We start from the raw sequence: 14,427 nt of genomic DNA, 5'->3' as shown, positions 1-14,427 counted from the left end.
CTCTATAGAAAGCAAAGACCAAATGACAAAGGCTCCAGTTTTGAATATAGTAATTTTTCTGCGAACAATATCATAATCGTTCCTAGAAAATCTATTACGGGCCTTATTTTTGTATATTCTTTAAGTTAGGTGCAGCTTTGTATATTACGGTAAATTTAAAAATTAAGAAATCGTATTCATGACCTATGAATAGTTTTATTTTTGTAAATTTACATGTTAAATTATTAATAATTGATATTGATTGATACTTTTAAGGAGAAAAAAAAGGTGAAGAATGAAGACTGAGCACAGGTAGAAGATGAGAAGAGTTGCTAAAATTTCCTGCAAATTCAAAAATTTAAACGGCGAAAATTTAAATGAAAAATATCCTTAAATCATATTCACAATTCCAGATTCTAGAAAAATATCAATGAAATTCTTCAAGAAAAATTGAAAACCATCTCTAAATTTAAGAATTTTTATATAAGAAAATGAAAGAAATATTTTGCCGAAAAACAAAGAAGTAGGCTGGATTTGGCCCATTGTGAAATAAAGCGACCCCCTAACTTGGATGCTCCATAGCCCATAAACTGACTCGGTTCCGTTGCATGGGGGCCCAGTGAGTTTTGCCTCCATCATTAAAAATTTTGAAGATGTATCTTCGATCTCACTGCCCCTCATTGCGAATTTTCCTTCTTTTCATGATTTTTTGCTCCTTTATTTTCCACCTGAAATCTCCGGGAAAACAACTTCCTTTACTCGACAGAGTGTTCGCTAATTTAAGTTCAGCAGATGGGGGCGAAGCCTCAGTTTCCTAGAAGCTTAATCAATAGGATCTATGCTCCGTTGGCTGATGACATTCATTTTGCGGTCCCTATTTCCTCCTTGAGAACCAGCGAACTTGAACTGGTCTAGTTCTTTCTTTCAATTTCCTCAATTTTAGAGTTTGGCCACGGTAGATTCTTAATGGCCGTGATTTCACTGTTCTTGTGTTTCCAAGCTCATTGCATGTTTATTTTTTCTGATACTTCATTAAATGTGTTATTTTTCTCCACCTTATTTTTAAATCCATCACAGGTACGGGGCGTTTTACGAATGTTACAGGGTTTTTCTGGCTCCCTCTTTTTTTGGGACCATGTTGGAAACAATTTTCGTGTCAAAAGTGGAATATACCTGACTCATCTGTCTCAGAGAAGTCTTCACTCCCTCCTTAATCAATTCATGCATGCTGCAACATGTTTGCAATTGGTGGAGATCACAGTAAACAAAGTTGAAAAATCTGTTCCAAAACCTCCTCCCACTTTAAAGGCATTTGTGTGCTCGGCTTCGGCCTGGCTTAAGGTTTGTTAACGACAATGTAGAGATGCTCTTCGATAAGTGCTACTTTCTGTCCCCTTTTTCTTGAAAAAAAAATTCAATTTGTGTCAAGCAGCGGTTGCGGAATATTGCCTTGAAGGAGGAAATAGCCATGAGCAATGTTGATGGCACAACCATTCCAACCTTGTTAGGATTGGCAAGTTCTTTATCAAGGTTTGTATTTGTTAAATTGATCAACTCTAAGAATTAGGATTATGTTTGCATATATGCTAGCTTGTTTCCTGGGCCGTTATCTTCCTGGAATTTTCAAGCACTGTTGCTTAAGGTATTCGTCATGTTTTCTTGGTGACTGAAGCCCTCTGCTCCTCTGCCAGAGTGCGGCAAAAAAAGGCCAAAAAAATTTTTTTTCCCGAGGTTTACAGTGTTTCAAAAGCAACATACTAATCGATGGTATCTGATGGTCATTTATTGATTTTAGTCTTTGCTCGGGTGGTGAGTACCTGTTGCAAATAGTATACGGGACGATACCCTCAGTATATTTTGAGATTGGTGCATCCATACCAGCAGCAGAGTTGGCTGTTCATGTGCTTGACTATCTTTACAAGAAGCTTGATGAAATTTGTCTAGTGCAAGGTGGTGAGGTCGTGATTACTTGTCCAGCAGCACATTACATGTTTATTGAAGTGTTTCTCCTAGTTCATCCTGTCACACAAAATTATGTTCATCTCAGGAGGAAGCTTATCATATGGTGCTCTATATGTTTGTGGGAAGCTTATTGCCATATATTGAGGGCCTTGATTCCTGGCTTTTTGAAGGAACACTTGATGATCCTTCTAATGAGGTAATCATTATTGAATTTCCTAATTTATTATCCTGGAGAGAGAAGAAGTTCTACTCACTTTTTTAGTCCTGAAAGCCATAAAATATATAAGTCATATATAATTTTAGATTGAAGCAGCTAGTGCGTCTTTGAACTAGTGTTGAATTTCATTATGTGTGGCCTTGGAAATACTTCCATATTTAATTAACCAGTAATGATGGAGCAATTTCTGCTGCTAGAGTTTTCTAGTGATGCATTCTGTTTAAATGCCGTGTTGATACTCGGTCTCATTATCTCTCTTCAGATGTTCTTTTTTGCCAACAAAGAGGTCTCAGTTGATGGGGCTGAGTTTTGGGAGAAGAGCTGTTTGCTGAGACTGTTGCAGCATAGCAAGCTAGACGTTGAGTCCTCTACCATAAATTCTGCTAGTAATGATTCTATGCCAACACCAACTGACAGGAAGGAAATGGGAAGGAGGGATTCTGTTTCTTTGTCTGGCACAGTCAAAGGCAAAGAGCATAGCATCAGAAACCATCAAGCTTGCCCTTATTTTATGAAAGATTTAGCAAAGTCAATAGTTTCTGCCGGAAAGTCATTGCAGCTAATGCGGCATGTCCCTATGAATTCCTTAGCCGTTTATAGTAAAGGAAGTGATTGTGAGATTGGAAGTACTAGAGATCTAGAGAGTAATTTGTATGGCTCTCAGAGTATCTCTGGGCTAACCCTGTCAGAAGTGTTTTGTGTATCCCTGGCAGGACTTGTTGGTGATGGCGATCATATCTGTAAGTACTTTTTGCAAGATGACTGGCACAAATATGATGCTGTGTTTTCCTTTGCATCTTGTGCTAATGAGCAAGATGCAGAAAATGACTTTAGCGAGAATTCACCTGTTTTGCCATACTTGGAGAAAATTTGGTACAAGTTCTTGTCTGATACATTATTGCAGAAAAAATCAGCCGTTTCAAATCTGAAACAGAAAAACATAAATGATAATCACACAAAAGACCAAGGAGAGGCGAGAGATCTTGAGCATGAAATGATTCTCTGGAGATCATGCATAGAAAATCCTGTAATCACTCCATGTCAAACAATCCTCAGAAAGAATAGGGCTACCTGGAAAACATTGAACTTATCTCAAAATTTCTGCCTGCCTGCCTTAAATGATGAGATTCTGAGAACGGCTATATTTGCTGGAGATACTAAAGCATCTTCTGATAATGAAGGAACAAACTATACTTGTGGTTTTCAGTTCGGTGAATCTGAATATCTTCGTTCACAGGACGAAAGAAAACTATTGGAAATGCTGTTTCCATTTCCTGCCCTTCTGCCTTCATTTCAGGTACTGCTATTCCCTGGCCAGCTTTATATGTAGGTTTTGTGGCACAAACTGAACTTGTATGTTTTTTTGAACAGGATGAACTTCCAGTATCAGAGCTCTTACCTTTCCAAAGAAACAGCACTCTTCCATCTAGAGTTCTTCTTTGGATGCAAAATATTGACCTGCGAGCTACTCCACCTCCTCTGGTTATTATGCAGCACTGTCTAACAGCCTACATTCAAAAGCAGGTAAGTTTAATGAAGATAGTTGATGAATCCAAAATGACCGTACTATGACAATGCTCTGCATAATAATCCATTTCAAACAAACAGGTGGATTATGTTGGAAGGCATATTTTATTAAAGTTAATGGATGAATGGAGATTGATGGATGAGCTTGCAGTTCTGCGTGCTATTTATTTATTAGGTTCAGGTACTTGTCAATTGATGTAAAATTTTAAGCTAGCTGCTGTTTATTGTATATTAAATTGAATTTTCTGTCTGTTTTATGTTTGGTAGAAGTCTTCTCAATTTCTCTGTCTTCTGTGCTGATACCTTGCATGGATAGGTGACTTGCTGCAACACTTTTTGACTGTCATTTTCAATAAACTGGATAAGGGAGAAACGTGGGATGATGATTTTGAGTTAAACACAATTTTACAGGTATGTTTTTTGAACGGCTATTCTCTTCCTTCTGCATTGCTATTATTTTTAATTCTACGTGGAGGCCGCATCTAGCATCAGTGGTAATTTATCCTTTGGCTTTTTTCCAGACATTAAATTATATTAAACGTCATCCAATGGTTCTAATTCTTTTTAACACTTATTATCATTTAAATGCTTAATATGCAAAAATTGTAGGCAATATATTTTACACGTTTGTCCAAATGACAATTAGTGAACAAATTGTAGATAACATGTGATCTGACTTGTCCTGTATCTGATGAGGAGATTGCTCATATTGCATTGGCTTGGTCCAAGGAGCTATATACTACATGAATTTCTTATTCCTTTTATTATGCCATATGAAGAATCCTTCTATGAATATCAAATGCAGGAATCAATCAGAAATTCTGCTGATCGCTTGCTGTTAAGCACTCCAGATTCATTGGTAGTGTCAATAACATATAGTCTCAGTGTTGACAGTGATGAGCAACCAGCCACAGTTTCTACTCCCCGTAAAAGTCATGCTCATAGCTTTGGAATTGATGGCCTTGATATGCTGAAATTCACATATAAGGTTAGCTTTTGGCCTCTTTATTTTTTTAAACTGACTATTGTTCATGACAGTTTTGAATTTCAACTTAAAAAAATGAGTAAATAAGGAAATTAGGGTATATTGAAATTGGCAGGTCCCTTGGCCTCTTGAACTCATTGCCAATACAGAGGCAATTAAGAAGTACAACCAGGTATCTGGCGTTCCTTTTTGTTCTATTAAAAGTTCTATTTACCATTTTTGTTCTTGCATTCTGGTTTGTTCTTTCATATCTTAATTTGGTCCCCATCCCTTTCTCTTTTCGTTTGAAATTAAGGTGATGCGGTTTTTGTTGAAAGTCAAACGAGCAAAATTTGTACTTGATAAAGTGCGGCGATGGATGTGGAAGGTAATTCTATACAGTTCTTCCCTTGTATCTGGAGTTTCATCATCCTCTCCTCATATAAATCTTTATTGAGGATGACAGTCTATTTTTTGTGTTATACTAAATTTTGGACACCATCTGATAGGCTGGGTTATGAAGAAAAATAAAGAGAAATTCTACTGAAGATAATAATGCTAGAATCTGAAAAGATCACTTGCTTCAATAAACCGAGAATTTCCTCATACGAGGTCAAATAAATCTCAGGCTTGCCCCATAATACATCACGGCTGTTAGTATCTGCACCTAAATTACAGCATAATAACTAATCATACTGCACCTAAATTACAGCATAATAACTAATCATAAACTGCCACAATAACCGCAAAAACCTTCTTACATTGGCTTAAAGGTAGCCATATTCCCACGTTCCCACTGCTTCCTTCCGTCCTTGTTCTCTTTCTCTCTCTACTGAAAGTGGTCAAGAGTTGTGGGATCCCATCACCATCTATGGTTTTGTGACCCTATCTTGTTTTCACATTTTACAGGGTAGGGGATCTGCAGCAAACAATAGCAAACATCATTGGTTGGTGGAGCAGAAACTCCTCCAGTTTGTGGATGCTTTTCATCAATATGTGATGGATCGAGTAAGAAACTTACCTGCGTGTACAGTATTTAAGATAATTGGAAAGAATGGTTGCTCGTGAAGAAGACTATATGCAAATTGCAAAGCACATATGTCTTTTTATTCAATCCAAGCACATTATTCTTGAACCAGTGGTATTTGCAATGCATATGTTTCCTCATAATCTAGTTGTTTACAGAACACGTGCGTCTTACCTGTCAGTACGCTTTCTATGCAGGTATATCACAGTGCATGGCGGGAACTATGTGAAGGTATGACCGCAGCCAAATCTCTGGATGAAGTCATTGAAGTCCATGAGGCTTACATGTTGTCAATTCAGCGGCAGTGCTTTGTGGTCCCTGATAAGCTGGTAATTTATTGTATCTCCTTCCTTTATTGTTTATGTTTTACATGCATGGACAGATCAAGTTTTGATTGGTATAATTTATTTGCATTGGTCATTTATGAATGTAGTGGGCTCTGATTGCCAGCCGCATTAACAGCATCCTTGGCTTAGCTTTAGATTTTTATAACATACAACAAACCCTAGGCAGTGGGGGAGCTGTTTCTGCAATCAAGGCAAGGTGTGAGATGGAAGTGGACCGAATAGAGAGACAGTTCGATGATTGCATTGCTTTCCTCCTCAGGGTAAAAGCGATTTACTCTAATACTGTGATTGCCACATCTTAGTTTTGATTAAAACATGGATTTCTTGTGCTCAGACTCTGATCTGTGGGCAATACATCTTCATTTGCGTGCATTTGCTCTCTAGTAACTACATTCAACGGAGAAAATTTTTTTGAAGGTTGTAGGAACTTACGATTATACACCTCAAGTTATTGACTCTGCAAAGACATGCTCATATGCATTGTTTGCCTGCCTAACAAATAGTGTGCATTGGGGCTTGAAGGTTAACTGATTTAACACTAAGGTGCTCTATAGAAGTACAAATTGTGGAATTAAAATATTGAGTTCATTTCGTTGAGGTCACAGCATTACATTTTTACTTAGAATTTCATGTCCTTGTGGAATGTAAAACATCAGCTTAAGTAGACCTCCGGTGTTAATAATATAATTCTTATCCTGGCGTTGCAGGTCTTATCTTTCAAACTCAATGTGGGGAACTTTCCTCATTTGGCTGATTTAGTCACCAGAATTAACTACAACTATTTCTACATGTCTGCTACTGGAAATTTGAGGACTGGCTCCGGCTCTGGCAGTGTTACTTCAAGATCAGGGAAGGCCTCAGATAGAAATTGATTTAAGTCGGTTGGCTATGATATTTCCCTGAATATGATTACAGGTCTATGCTTGGTTTTATGTACAGTATTTTAAGGGAGAAAAACCACGTTTTGCTTGTTCATTCATCATCGGCTAAACGACTTAATGAGGCGCCATCAACTGTCAAAAACGACAGTCGGGTGGAATATAAATTTCTTATCCCTCGCCATCGTAACCTTCAACATGCAGGACATGGCAAAAGAAAAATGTTGCTATCGTGAATCGGATAAAGTTGACATGAAAGTTACGTCGACTCTTGTTGCTTCTTTTCTGATTGTGAAGAGTGGCTGTATGGTACTATACATGCTTAAATTTTAAATGTGTAATGTTTGGCACGATAATTTAAACTTGTATTGTGCAACTGCATGTGCAAGAGGGTTCCTTCTGTGCATCTAATGTGACTTAAATTTTGATTTCAGAGAGTGCATCTAGAGTTTAGAGCGGAATATAATAAAATCATCGTAACGAAGTAGAGGATAAATTTTTTTTTTTTTTATCTGAAAGTAGAGGGTAAATGGAGTAATATGGAGCGTGACATTTTGTTGGAAGGTTGTAACTAGACTCAAATTTTATGCGAAGTAGAATGTAAATAAAGTAACAAGGGCTCACGGGCTTATGTTCCAACAAGTAATAGACTTCTGTGGACTGTATCCCATCGGCCACTATTTTCCCATCCCAACGTGGCCCTCAACTTTCATTTTTCTCTTTCTTCTAACTTCGTTCAAATGCCAAACCCCACGGAATAACGTATAACCTGATACTTTTTATCAATAACGAAAGTGGCGACTGAATGAAATATGAAGTTTTGGGTGAATGGCTTAAATAAATTTTTAATATTTAGACAAACTAAAACTATATTTTTTTTCCATTTAGTTATTTCATGTCTTTTTTCGTTTTACTACCTCCGGTCCTAATTATAAGACCCAGTTGACTTATTTGAGGAGATTAAGGAAGTAAGTTAAGTTAGTTATTTGTAATAAATAAGTATTGTCATTCCTAAAATATCTTTGCTAATTAAGTATATTGGCTAGAACTATCATTATTAGAAGGATTATCTTGAAAAAAATGTATAAATATGAGAGGAAAAATGGATTGGGGTCTTATAATTAGGACCAAATAAAAAGTCAAACGGGGTCTTATAATAAGGACCAGAGGTAGTAACAAATAACATGTGAATTGAAAGATGACTTGAAACCTTGGGATGTGAATTAGCACTAAAATTGATTTACCGTTGATTTTGTACCTTCTGTTTTTAGAATGAATTGTTTTGTATGCTCAATTGAAATCAATTTTTTACTGTTAAAAAGCTTAAAATTCAATTTTTGTCTGCAGTTGTCATCCTGGGAATTAACGCTGGTTGTTCTTTAAAGGGTGTTGAGTCTTTTTCAAATCCATCAATCTTCCTTGGCAGCGATCATCAAGTCGAGATGCTCCCAAAGTAGAAGTTCCAGCGCTTAATTTTGACATATTCAACCCAACAAATTATTTGAAGCCATTCATGACAATACAGCCCTCACCAACCCAGAAATGCGTGTCTTGTCTTCTGGTTTCTGGAGACCTTCGAAATTCCACTCTGTGGATAACTGCCGAACTTACGACAATAACTCACTACTCTTGCTTTCTAGATTTTCGTCCCAAACCCATTTGGGTTATTTTATTGTCTATGATCAATGACCTAATCAATAATCATCTAATATCTCACATTATCACTGAAATTCAACCACACCCATTTGTGAAAAATGTGGACTTGTTTGAGATTCTCCGGCGTCCCTGTTCAACTCCACTAGCTGGCGATGTGGGACTTTTTTCAGTGTATGTGTATAAATATGTAAGACCCTCATCTCTATAACCAACCAACACGGCATCTCATCTCGGTTTTATTATCATTTCTCGGATATAAGTAGACGGAGCCGGAAACCAGAATAGAGGAGGAGATGAAGGCGAGTGCGAAGGTGGGAGCAGTTTGGTTGGTGGTGATGGCTTGCGTTGTCACAAAGGGAATGAGCGAAGGCAGAAGCATTGTGGTTGGAGACTCTCAAGGATGGCGTGCCGGCACTAACTACACCGACTGGGCCGTCCAAAATAGCCCCTTCCGCATCAACGATACGCTCGGTCTCTGCTCTCTGCTCTCTATTCTCTACCAACCGATCACACTAAACTTACTTCCCTTCATAATCCACATCATAAAATGAATTTTGCTTATGATTATAATGTTTGGGTTTGGTTGCAGTGTTCAAATATCCTCCGCCGGCGAAATGGAGTGCAGCTCCGAGCGTGTACTTGATGCCGGACTTGTGGAGCTTCGTGACGTGCGATTTCAAGGAGGCCAAGCTGGTGGGAAGGCCGACCGAGGGAAGTGGGGAGGGTTTTGAGTTTCAGCTGAATCGGTGGCAGCCTTACTACTTTGCTTCTGCCGACGGCAGTGGCTACGACTGCATCGCTGGTCTCACCAAGTTCGTTGCTACTCCCATGAATTAGCCTCCCTCCCTCTTGGCTTTTCGTTTCCCAAAATAACGCAACCCAAACATATTGACATATCTATGTCTACCCATATTAATTCCAATAGTTTCATCTCTCCCATTGTGTGTTTGCTGGCTTTGACTTTAGTTGCTTTTGCCAAGCGTGCTTTGTTTGTCGACTACCCCTAACCGTATGTACTCCTTTTCCTTCAATTATAAAACTATGAATTCCTGGAGATATAGCATAATAGTGGTGTTCTTTTAGTTGCAAGATCGTCTTAACAATTCCCCCCACCTTTTACTCTTTCAAGCTCTTCAGTTTTAAGTGTCTCAATCATCTTAAGAAGAAGTTAAAAGTTGGTTATATTCAATCTTGTCAAAAAGAATTCCAATATTAACATGGTACTTGTTAAGATCTTATATAGGCCCCGTTTGGCAAAGTAATGAAAATTTCCCATAAACCCATTTCATATAAGTCGGGATAAAACTCTTCTCACATACTTGCCTCGTATTCCGTAAGTCACTATTGAAAAGCTACTTATAATACTCCTCCGGTCCTTAATATAAGACCCAATATTGAGTTGGTTTTGGTCCTAAGTATAAGACTCATTTCTCATATTTATCAATTTTTTCTAAATTACCCCTATGGATACTCCCTCAACCATAATCAAGTGGAAGAAGAAGAGGGGATATTAAGAAAGATGATTATGGTGTTTTAGAAAAAAATGTGTCACATTTCTTATAATTAACTAACTTACCTAACTTCTTTAATTTAATCAAATTAGTTAAATGAGTCTTATATTAAGGATCAAAGGGGTAAAATCAACATCCCAGAAAAGTAGTTTATTAAATATCGAAAACATGACATAATAATATTTTGAGGTTAAATTATGTTTTCCAACACTTTATCTCCTCAACAAATATAATGAAACTTAATTCAGAGCAACAAACTAATGTAACATGTTCGGAGCGCGCGAATAAAAGCATATAATATGCTTAACGTTTATTTAGAACTTACATATATCAATCTGATTTTCACCTGTTTATTTAAAACTCCATTCACGTTTATATGAAGTTCAAAGAATAACAATTTTCACATGGCGCTTAATCAACCATCAATTAATTATTTGCTCGCGCATAATTACCTTTTTATATCAATCAACTAAATCAATCATAGTCATTTTTTAGAAACAAAAATATAAAAGACAGCAATTGATCTATAAGTAAATTTAATTTTAATCATATCACAGCTAATTGGTGATTGTTTTGTATCAATATAAACACGAGAACAGGAAAAATATTTCATTTTAACAGTTTTCAATTGTATGATTTGCATTCCAAAATCCAAATCCATCAAAAACACAAGTCATCATTATATAAATTGAGAAGTAATGACGTGAATCCTGTGATTATGAGACTTATAATCTTGTTGGTATTATCACGTCAATCATTTCCTAAACCAAAAATATTATGTACTCGACGTTATTTTTCTATAAGATGTTCCAAACAGGCTCGTTAATAACATAGGACCGAGTCAACGATCTTCATTCCCAATTAATTATACCTTTATTATTATCATTTCTATGTCTGATAAACATTGCCAATTCAAGCTTGATTTGGAGGGATTTTGTCCAATATCGACCCCTTCAATAAACATGCACATATATCAAAGCCCCTCATTCGGTCTTATTAACATCAATCCAATTTAAGCAGAGGCAGCGGGAAATCAGAATAGGGGATCGGGGGAGGGTGGGATCAATTTTGTCGGCAGCGATGGCTTGCGTTGCGAAAAATGGAATGAGCTAAGGCAGAAGCATTATGGTGGGAGGCTCTCAAGGATGGCGTGCCGCCGGTGCCGGCACTAACTACACCCACTGGGCTATCCAAAATAGCCCCTTGTTCGAGGGCCTTCTCATAGCCTCTGAATCGGAAGCCTACTCATCAGTTCTCTTTCACACTTCATATCACTAATGCGTGAGTCTGCATTGCAGTGTTCAAGTATCCGCGCTCCGCCGGCGAAATGGAGTTAGCTGAGTCGGCGGCGGCCTTATTACTTTGCTTCTGCCGACGGCACTGGCTGCGACTGCCTTGCTGCTCTCACCAAGTTCGTCGCTACTCCCATGAATCAGCCTTCCTCTCTTCAACATGTCTTACTGTGCATATCCATATTAATTCCAGCAAGTTTCTTCTCACCCATAGTCTGTTGCTGGCTTTCACTTTAGTTGCTTTTGCCGCATGCTTCGTTTATGTCGACTAAAACTATGTGCTCCTTGTCCTTCGATTATGAAACGATGGTCCTTGCTAAGTAAATCATGTTTAAAAAACATGGCATAATATTTTGAGGATAAAATATTTATTGTTAAGTAAGATATCTTTTAAAGTGACTAATATTAAGTACAAATATTATATCCTTATACGAAAGTCAAAACGAAAACGAATCAGTTCAAAGAACTCTCTACTGAGATCTCAAAAGTCAAAACAAATGCACGAGGTCTGGCGATTTTGCGTTTGTTTTTTTGAAAAAGGCTTACTTTTTTCATTAGGCCCAATCATAATGAGTGTTGGACGTATATGAAGCCCATTATGTTGCCTTATGGCCCAAGTTCAGCAGAGGCAGTTTTGGGCTACCTGCTCTTTTCAGGGGTCTCCCCAACGGCCCAACGCCGCACAAAAACATAAGGGGTGGGGGGGGAATCTGTTGCCGGTCTGGTTGCTCTTTCCTAAGGCTTGTAGCCTAACGTAGTGACGTCGGCAAGGGATTCGTGAGCTACTGTTGTGGCCTTTCTCATGGAAACAAATCAAAAGTCGAAAAATTGTCAACTCAAACTGAGAATGAAATTCTGTGTCTTGGAAAATTTCCCAACAAATTATTGGCAGAGTTGTATCCTCTCTATTGCAAGAATTTGACTTCTGCCAGGTTTTTTTGCTAGGAATTGGGGCTTTGACAAATTCAACTTTCAATCCTGATCAAAGCCACAATTTGCAGACAAGGGCAGCTAGTGGGCGGTTTTAGCCATGCTAAACACTAGAGGTTGCGGTTGACGGAAGTTTGACTTTAAGAAGGATAGAATGCGACTGATGAATTACACAGGCATACGGGCATAACAAAGAGGACACGAGAAACTCACTTCGGTCTTGAATTTTGAGTCCCAAATACTCATTTATTAGCAAGCAAATGAAACTCGAAATAGTGGAAAGAGGTAACAGCACAAGGGGTTAGCAGGATAAGGAACAATGATCTGGATCTAGTGAACTCTAACAAAGAAGATACTCAACTCAGGACCTTGGGCGTCATCGGGATTAATCATGTAGAAAGCTTCGGAATCCTTGGAACCAACCACCCTCTCAAATCTGGCCCTCATGTACGTTATTTCCCCGTCCCCACTTTGTTCGGAGCTCGGAATAACCCCTGCTCCCATCGACACCCCTCTCAAATGCTGCATCACATTCGCCTCTTCCTCGTTCATCTGCTTCCTCCTTATTGAGTAGCCCACTTTTCTTCCGTTGCAATACACCCCCCACACAAACTCTTCCAGCAACTTCTTCCTGTGCGTCTTCGTCTCGCTCTCCAGCGCAATCCTCACCATATCGGACGCCATCTCTTTGTTCAGAGCACTCGTATGCATGGGCAGCTCTATGAAGAACATGGGCATGCTGTAGGGATCCTCTTGGATGGCCAGGCTGACTCTGCCTTTGCGGTGGCCGAAGATGGTGGCGGTGGTCGAATTATCTTTCAGCATAGGCTTGCGGGGTCTGCCCAAAAGCGCCACCATCTTGCAGCCAGAGGTTAGCATAGGGAAGAGCTTCAACACTTTAAGGAGGCCACCACTGGAGAATTTGCTTGTTCGCTTATTATCATCCGCTGAGGTCGGGGTGTGGCGCAGCAGGTACGCTATTCCTGGGGTTTCCATGGGGTTGCAGCTGGGACTGGACCGCACGGATGGCATTCTGGCGTATTAAGGTTACAATTATATATGCTGGAGTTTGGAGAATGGAGATAGCTGTCTGTTGCTGACCCAGCTCATAAAATAGATCGAGAATACATATAGGCGGGGTTCTTGTTAGCAAGCCATTCCTTGATTGGGATGGGACGGGTGAGCAGAGCAGCTGGTGTAATAGAAGCTCTGGCTTAAGTCAATCAGGTAAAAGAAAATCTCGGATTAAAATCTTGATGTGACCAAGTTTGTGAAATGAACAAGGGCTTCAATGAGATGAGGGGAGGCTAGCTGGACCATAGGTTATGGTGATAGTGATTAGTGAAAGGCAAACTAACTTGGAGGAAAAAGAGGGGGAGGAGCATGTGCGTGTCTGGTGATTACATATGGTATGGGACAGCATCAACGTCAGTTGCTTTATGCCTTTTTCCAGGCCCCCTTTGCTCTAATTATATGAGATGCAGCCCACCCTTCCCGCAAACATTTCATCTGCTGCTTTTTCTTCTCTTGAGTTCTAAATATAATATTTATGTTGTAATGTAAATTACACTATAAAATGAGTTTTATATTTAGTATGGAAGGGACTATAATATATTAGTACCTTTCTCTTTCCCAAACACCCTCTTTAATTACCTGCCTGCCTTTTTAATTTGTCAGATCATATGTCCTTTTTCGCTGAAGCTCCACTTTTTTTGTTGTCATTTTTTTCGTATGTATGTTATTTCCATTTCGAAATTCACGCCTTGTGCTGGCAATATGGACACCTACAGCATGCATGCCGCCCCTTGATGAACATAACACCTGGCACAGTATTACAAAATATTAAACATGGGAGAACATAACTAAAAACGACGCAGCAAGTAGAAATAATACAATTTGTATTTGTTCGTGCTTACCGATAATGTGTGGAGCAGATGCCTTTGCTGTCCCAACTGGGAAATCTCTGCACCAGTGTCAAAGGAAGACCCACTACAAAACTGCATCAATCTGCAGTACCATGAGAGTTTGATTCCGACGGCCAAAAAAAAAAAATCTATTTATTTCTTCTTGTTCGGGCTCTCTGCCCCTTGTTCCTCTTGTCTATCATCGCAATATGCTCACCAAGTTTCCATATTTT

General features: G+C 38.7%; 3 protein-coding genes across 5 annotated transcripts; 2 read left to right on the top strand and 1 right to left on the bottom strand.

Moving 5' to 3' along the window:
• The first annotated feature begins 693 nt into the window (after positions 1–693).
• Positions 694–7,332, top strand: LOC114716793 (uncharacterized). 3 transcript variants are annotated; one of them, XM_028901854.1, is made up of 16 exons: positions 694–888; positions 1,057–1,320; positions 1,412–1,509; positions 1,775–1,937; positions 2,027–2,137; positions 2,421–3,455; positions 3,530–3,682; positions 3,767–3,866; positions 4,002–4,096; positions 4,491–4,673; positions 4,786–4,842; positions 4,966–5,037; positions 5,559–5,657; positions 5,874–6,005; positions 6,110–6,283; positions 6,731–7,332. In XM_028901854.1, exons 1-16 carry the CDS (start codon positions 772–774, stop codon positions 6,893–6,895), a joined length of 3,018 nt encoding a protein of 1,005 aa, XP_028757687.1. In that variant the 5' UTR covers positions 694–771; the 3' UTR covers positions 6,896–7,332. The 3 variants fall into 3 exon arrangements, with proteins under 3 accessions (XP_028757687.1, XP_028757686.1, XP_028757688.1); XM_028901853.1 differs by having other exon boundaries at positions 1,409–1,509; XM_028901855.1 differs by lacking the exon at positions 4,786–4,842 and having other exon boundaries at positions 1,409–1,509.
• Positions 7,333–8,758: 1,426 nt separating this feature from the next.
• On the top strand, positions 8,759–9,642 carry LOC114716790 (uncharacterized). The gene is made up of 2 exons (XM_028901850.1): positions 8,759–9,028; positions 9,147–9,642. The coding sequence occupies exons 1-2, from the start codon at positions 8,851–8,853 to the stop codon at positions 9,392–9,394; spliced, it is 426 nt and encodes a 141-aa protein (XP_028757683.1). The 5' UTR covers positions 8,759–8,850; the 3' UTR covers positions 9,395–9,642.
• A 2,546-nt stretch (positions 9,643–12,188) lies between these two features.
• Positions 12,189–13,792, bottom strand: LOC114716782 (protein MIZU-KUSSEI 1-like). The gene has a single exon (XM_028901841.1). It carries the CDS (start codon positions 13,320–13,322, stop codon positions 12,621–12,623), a length of 702 nt encoding a protein of 233 aa, XP_028757674.1. The 5' UTR covers positions 13,323–13,792; the 3' UTR covers positions 12,189–12,620.
• Between the last annotated feature and the right edge of the window lie 635 nt (positions 13,793–14,427).

The sequence above is a fragment of the Neltuma alba genome, unplaced genomic scaffold (genome assembly GCF_004799145.2).
Source record: "Neltuma alba isolate B1F8T4 unplaced genomic scaffold, ASM479914v2 tig00011687_pilon, whole genome shotgun sequence".
Taxonomy (NCBI): Eukaryota; Viridiplantae; Streptophyta; class Magnoliopsida; order Fabales; family Fabaceae; genus Neltuma; species Neltuma alba.
This window is presented reverse-complemented; position numbering and strand designations above follow the sequence as displayed.

What these genes read in the sequence shown, in the direction of transcription:
- LOC114716782 (XM_028901841.1), bottom strand. Translation starts at nt 13,322, where the DNA reads ATGCCATCCGTGCGGTCCAGTCCCAGCTGCAACCCCATGGAAACCCCA.
- LOC114716793 (XM_028901853.1), top strand. Translation starts at nt 772, where the DNA reads ATGGGGGCGAAGCCTCAGTTTCCTAGAAGCTTAATCAATAGGATCTAT. An exon ending in GAACCAGCGAACTTGAACTG is followed by an intron (nt 889 to 1,056) that starts GTCTAGTTCTTT and finishes AATCCATCACAG; the next exon opens with GTACGGGGCGTTTTACGAAT. An exon ending in ATCAATATGTGATGGATCGA is followed by an intron (nt 5,658 to 5,873) that starts GTAAGAAACTTA and finishes CTTTCTATGCAG; the next exon opens with GTATATCACAGTGCATGGCG.
- LOC114716790 (XM_028901850.1), top strand. Translation starts at nt 8,851, where the DNA reads ATGAAGGCGAGTGCGAAGGTGGGAGCAGTTTGGTTGGTGGTGATGGCT. An exon ending in CCGCATCAACGATACGCTCG is followed by an intron (nt 9,029 to 9,146) that starts GTCTCTGCTCTC and finishes GTTTGGTTGCAG; the next exon opens with TGTTCAAATATCCTCCGCCG.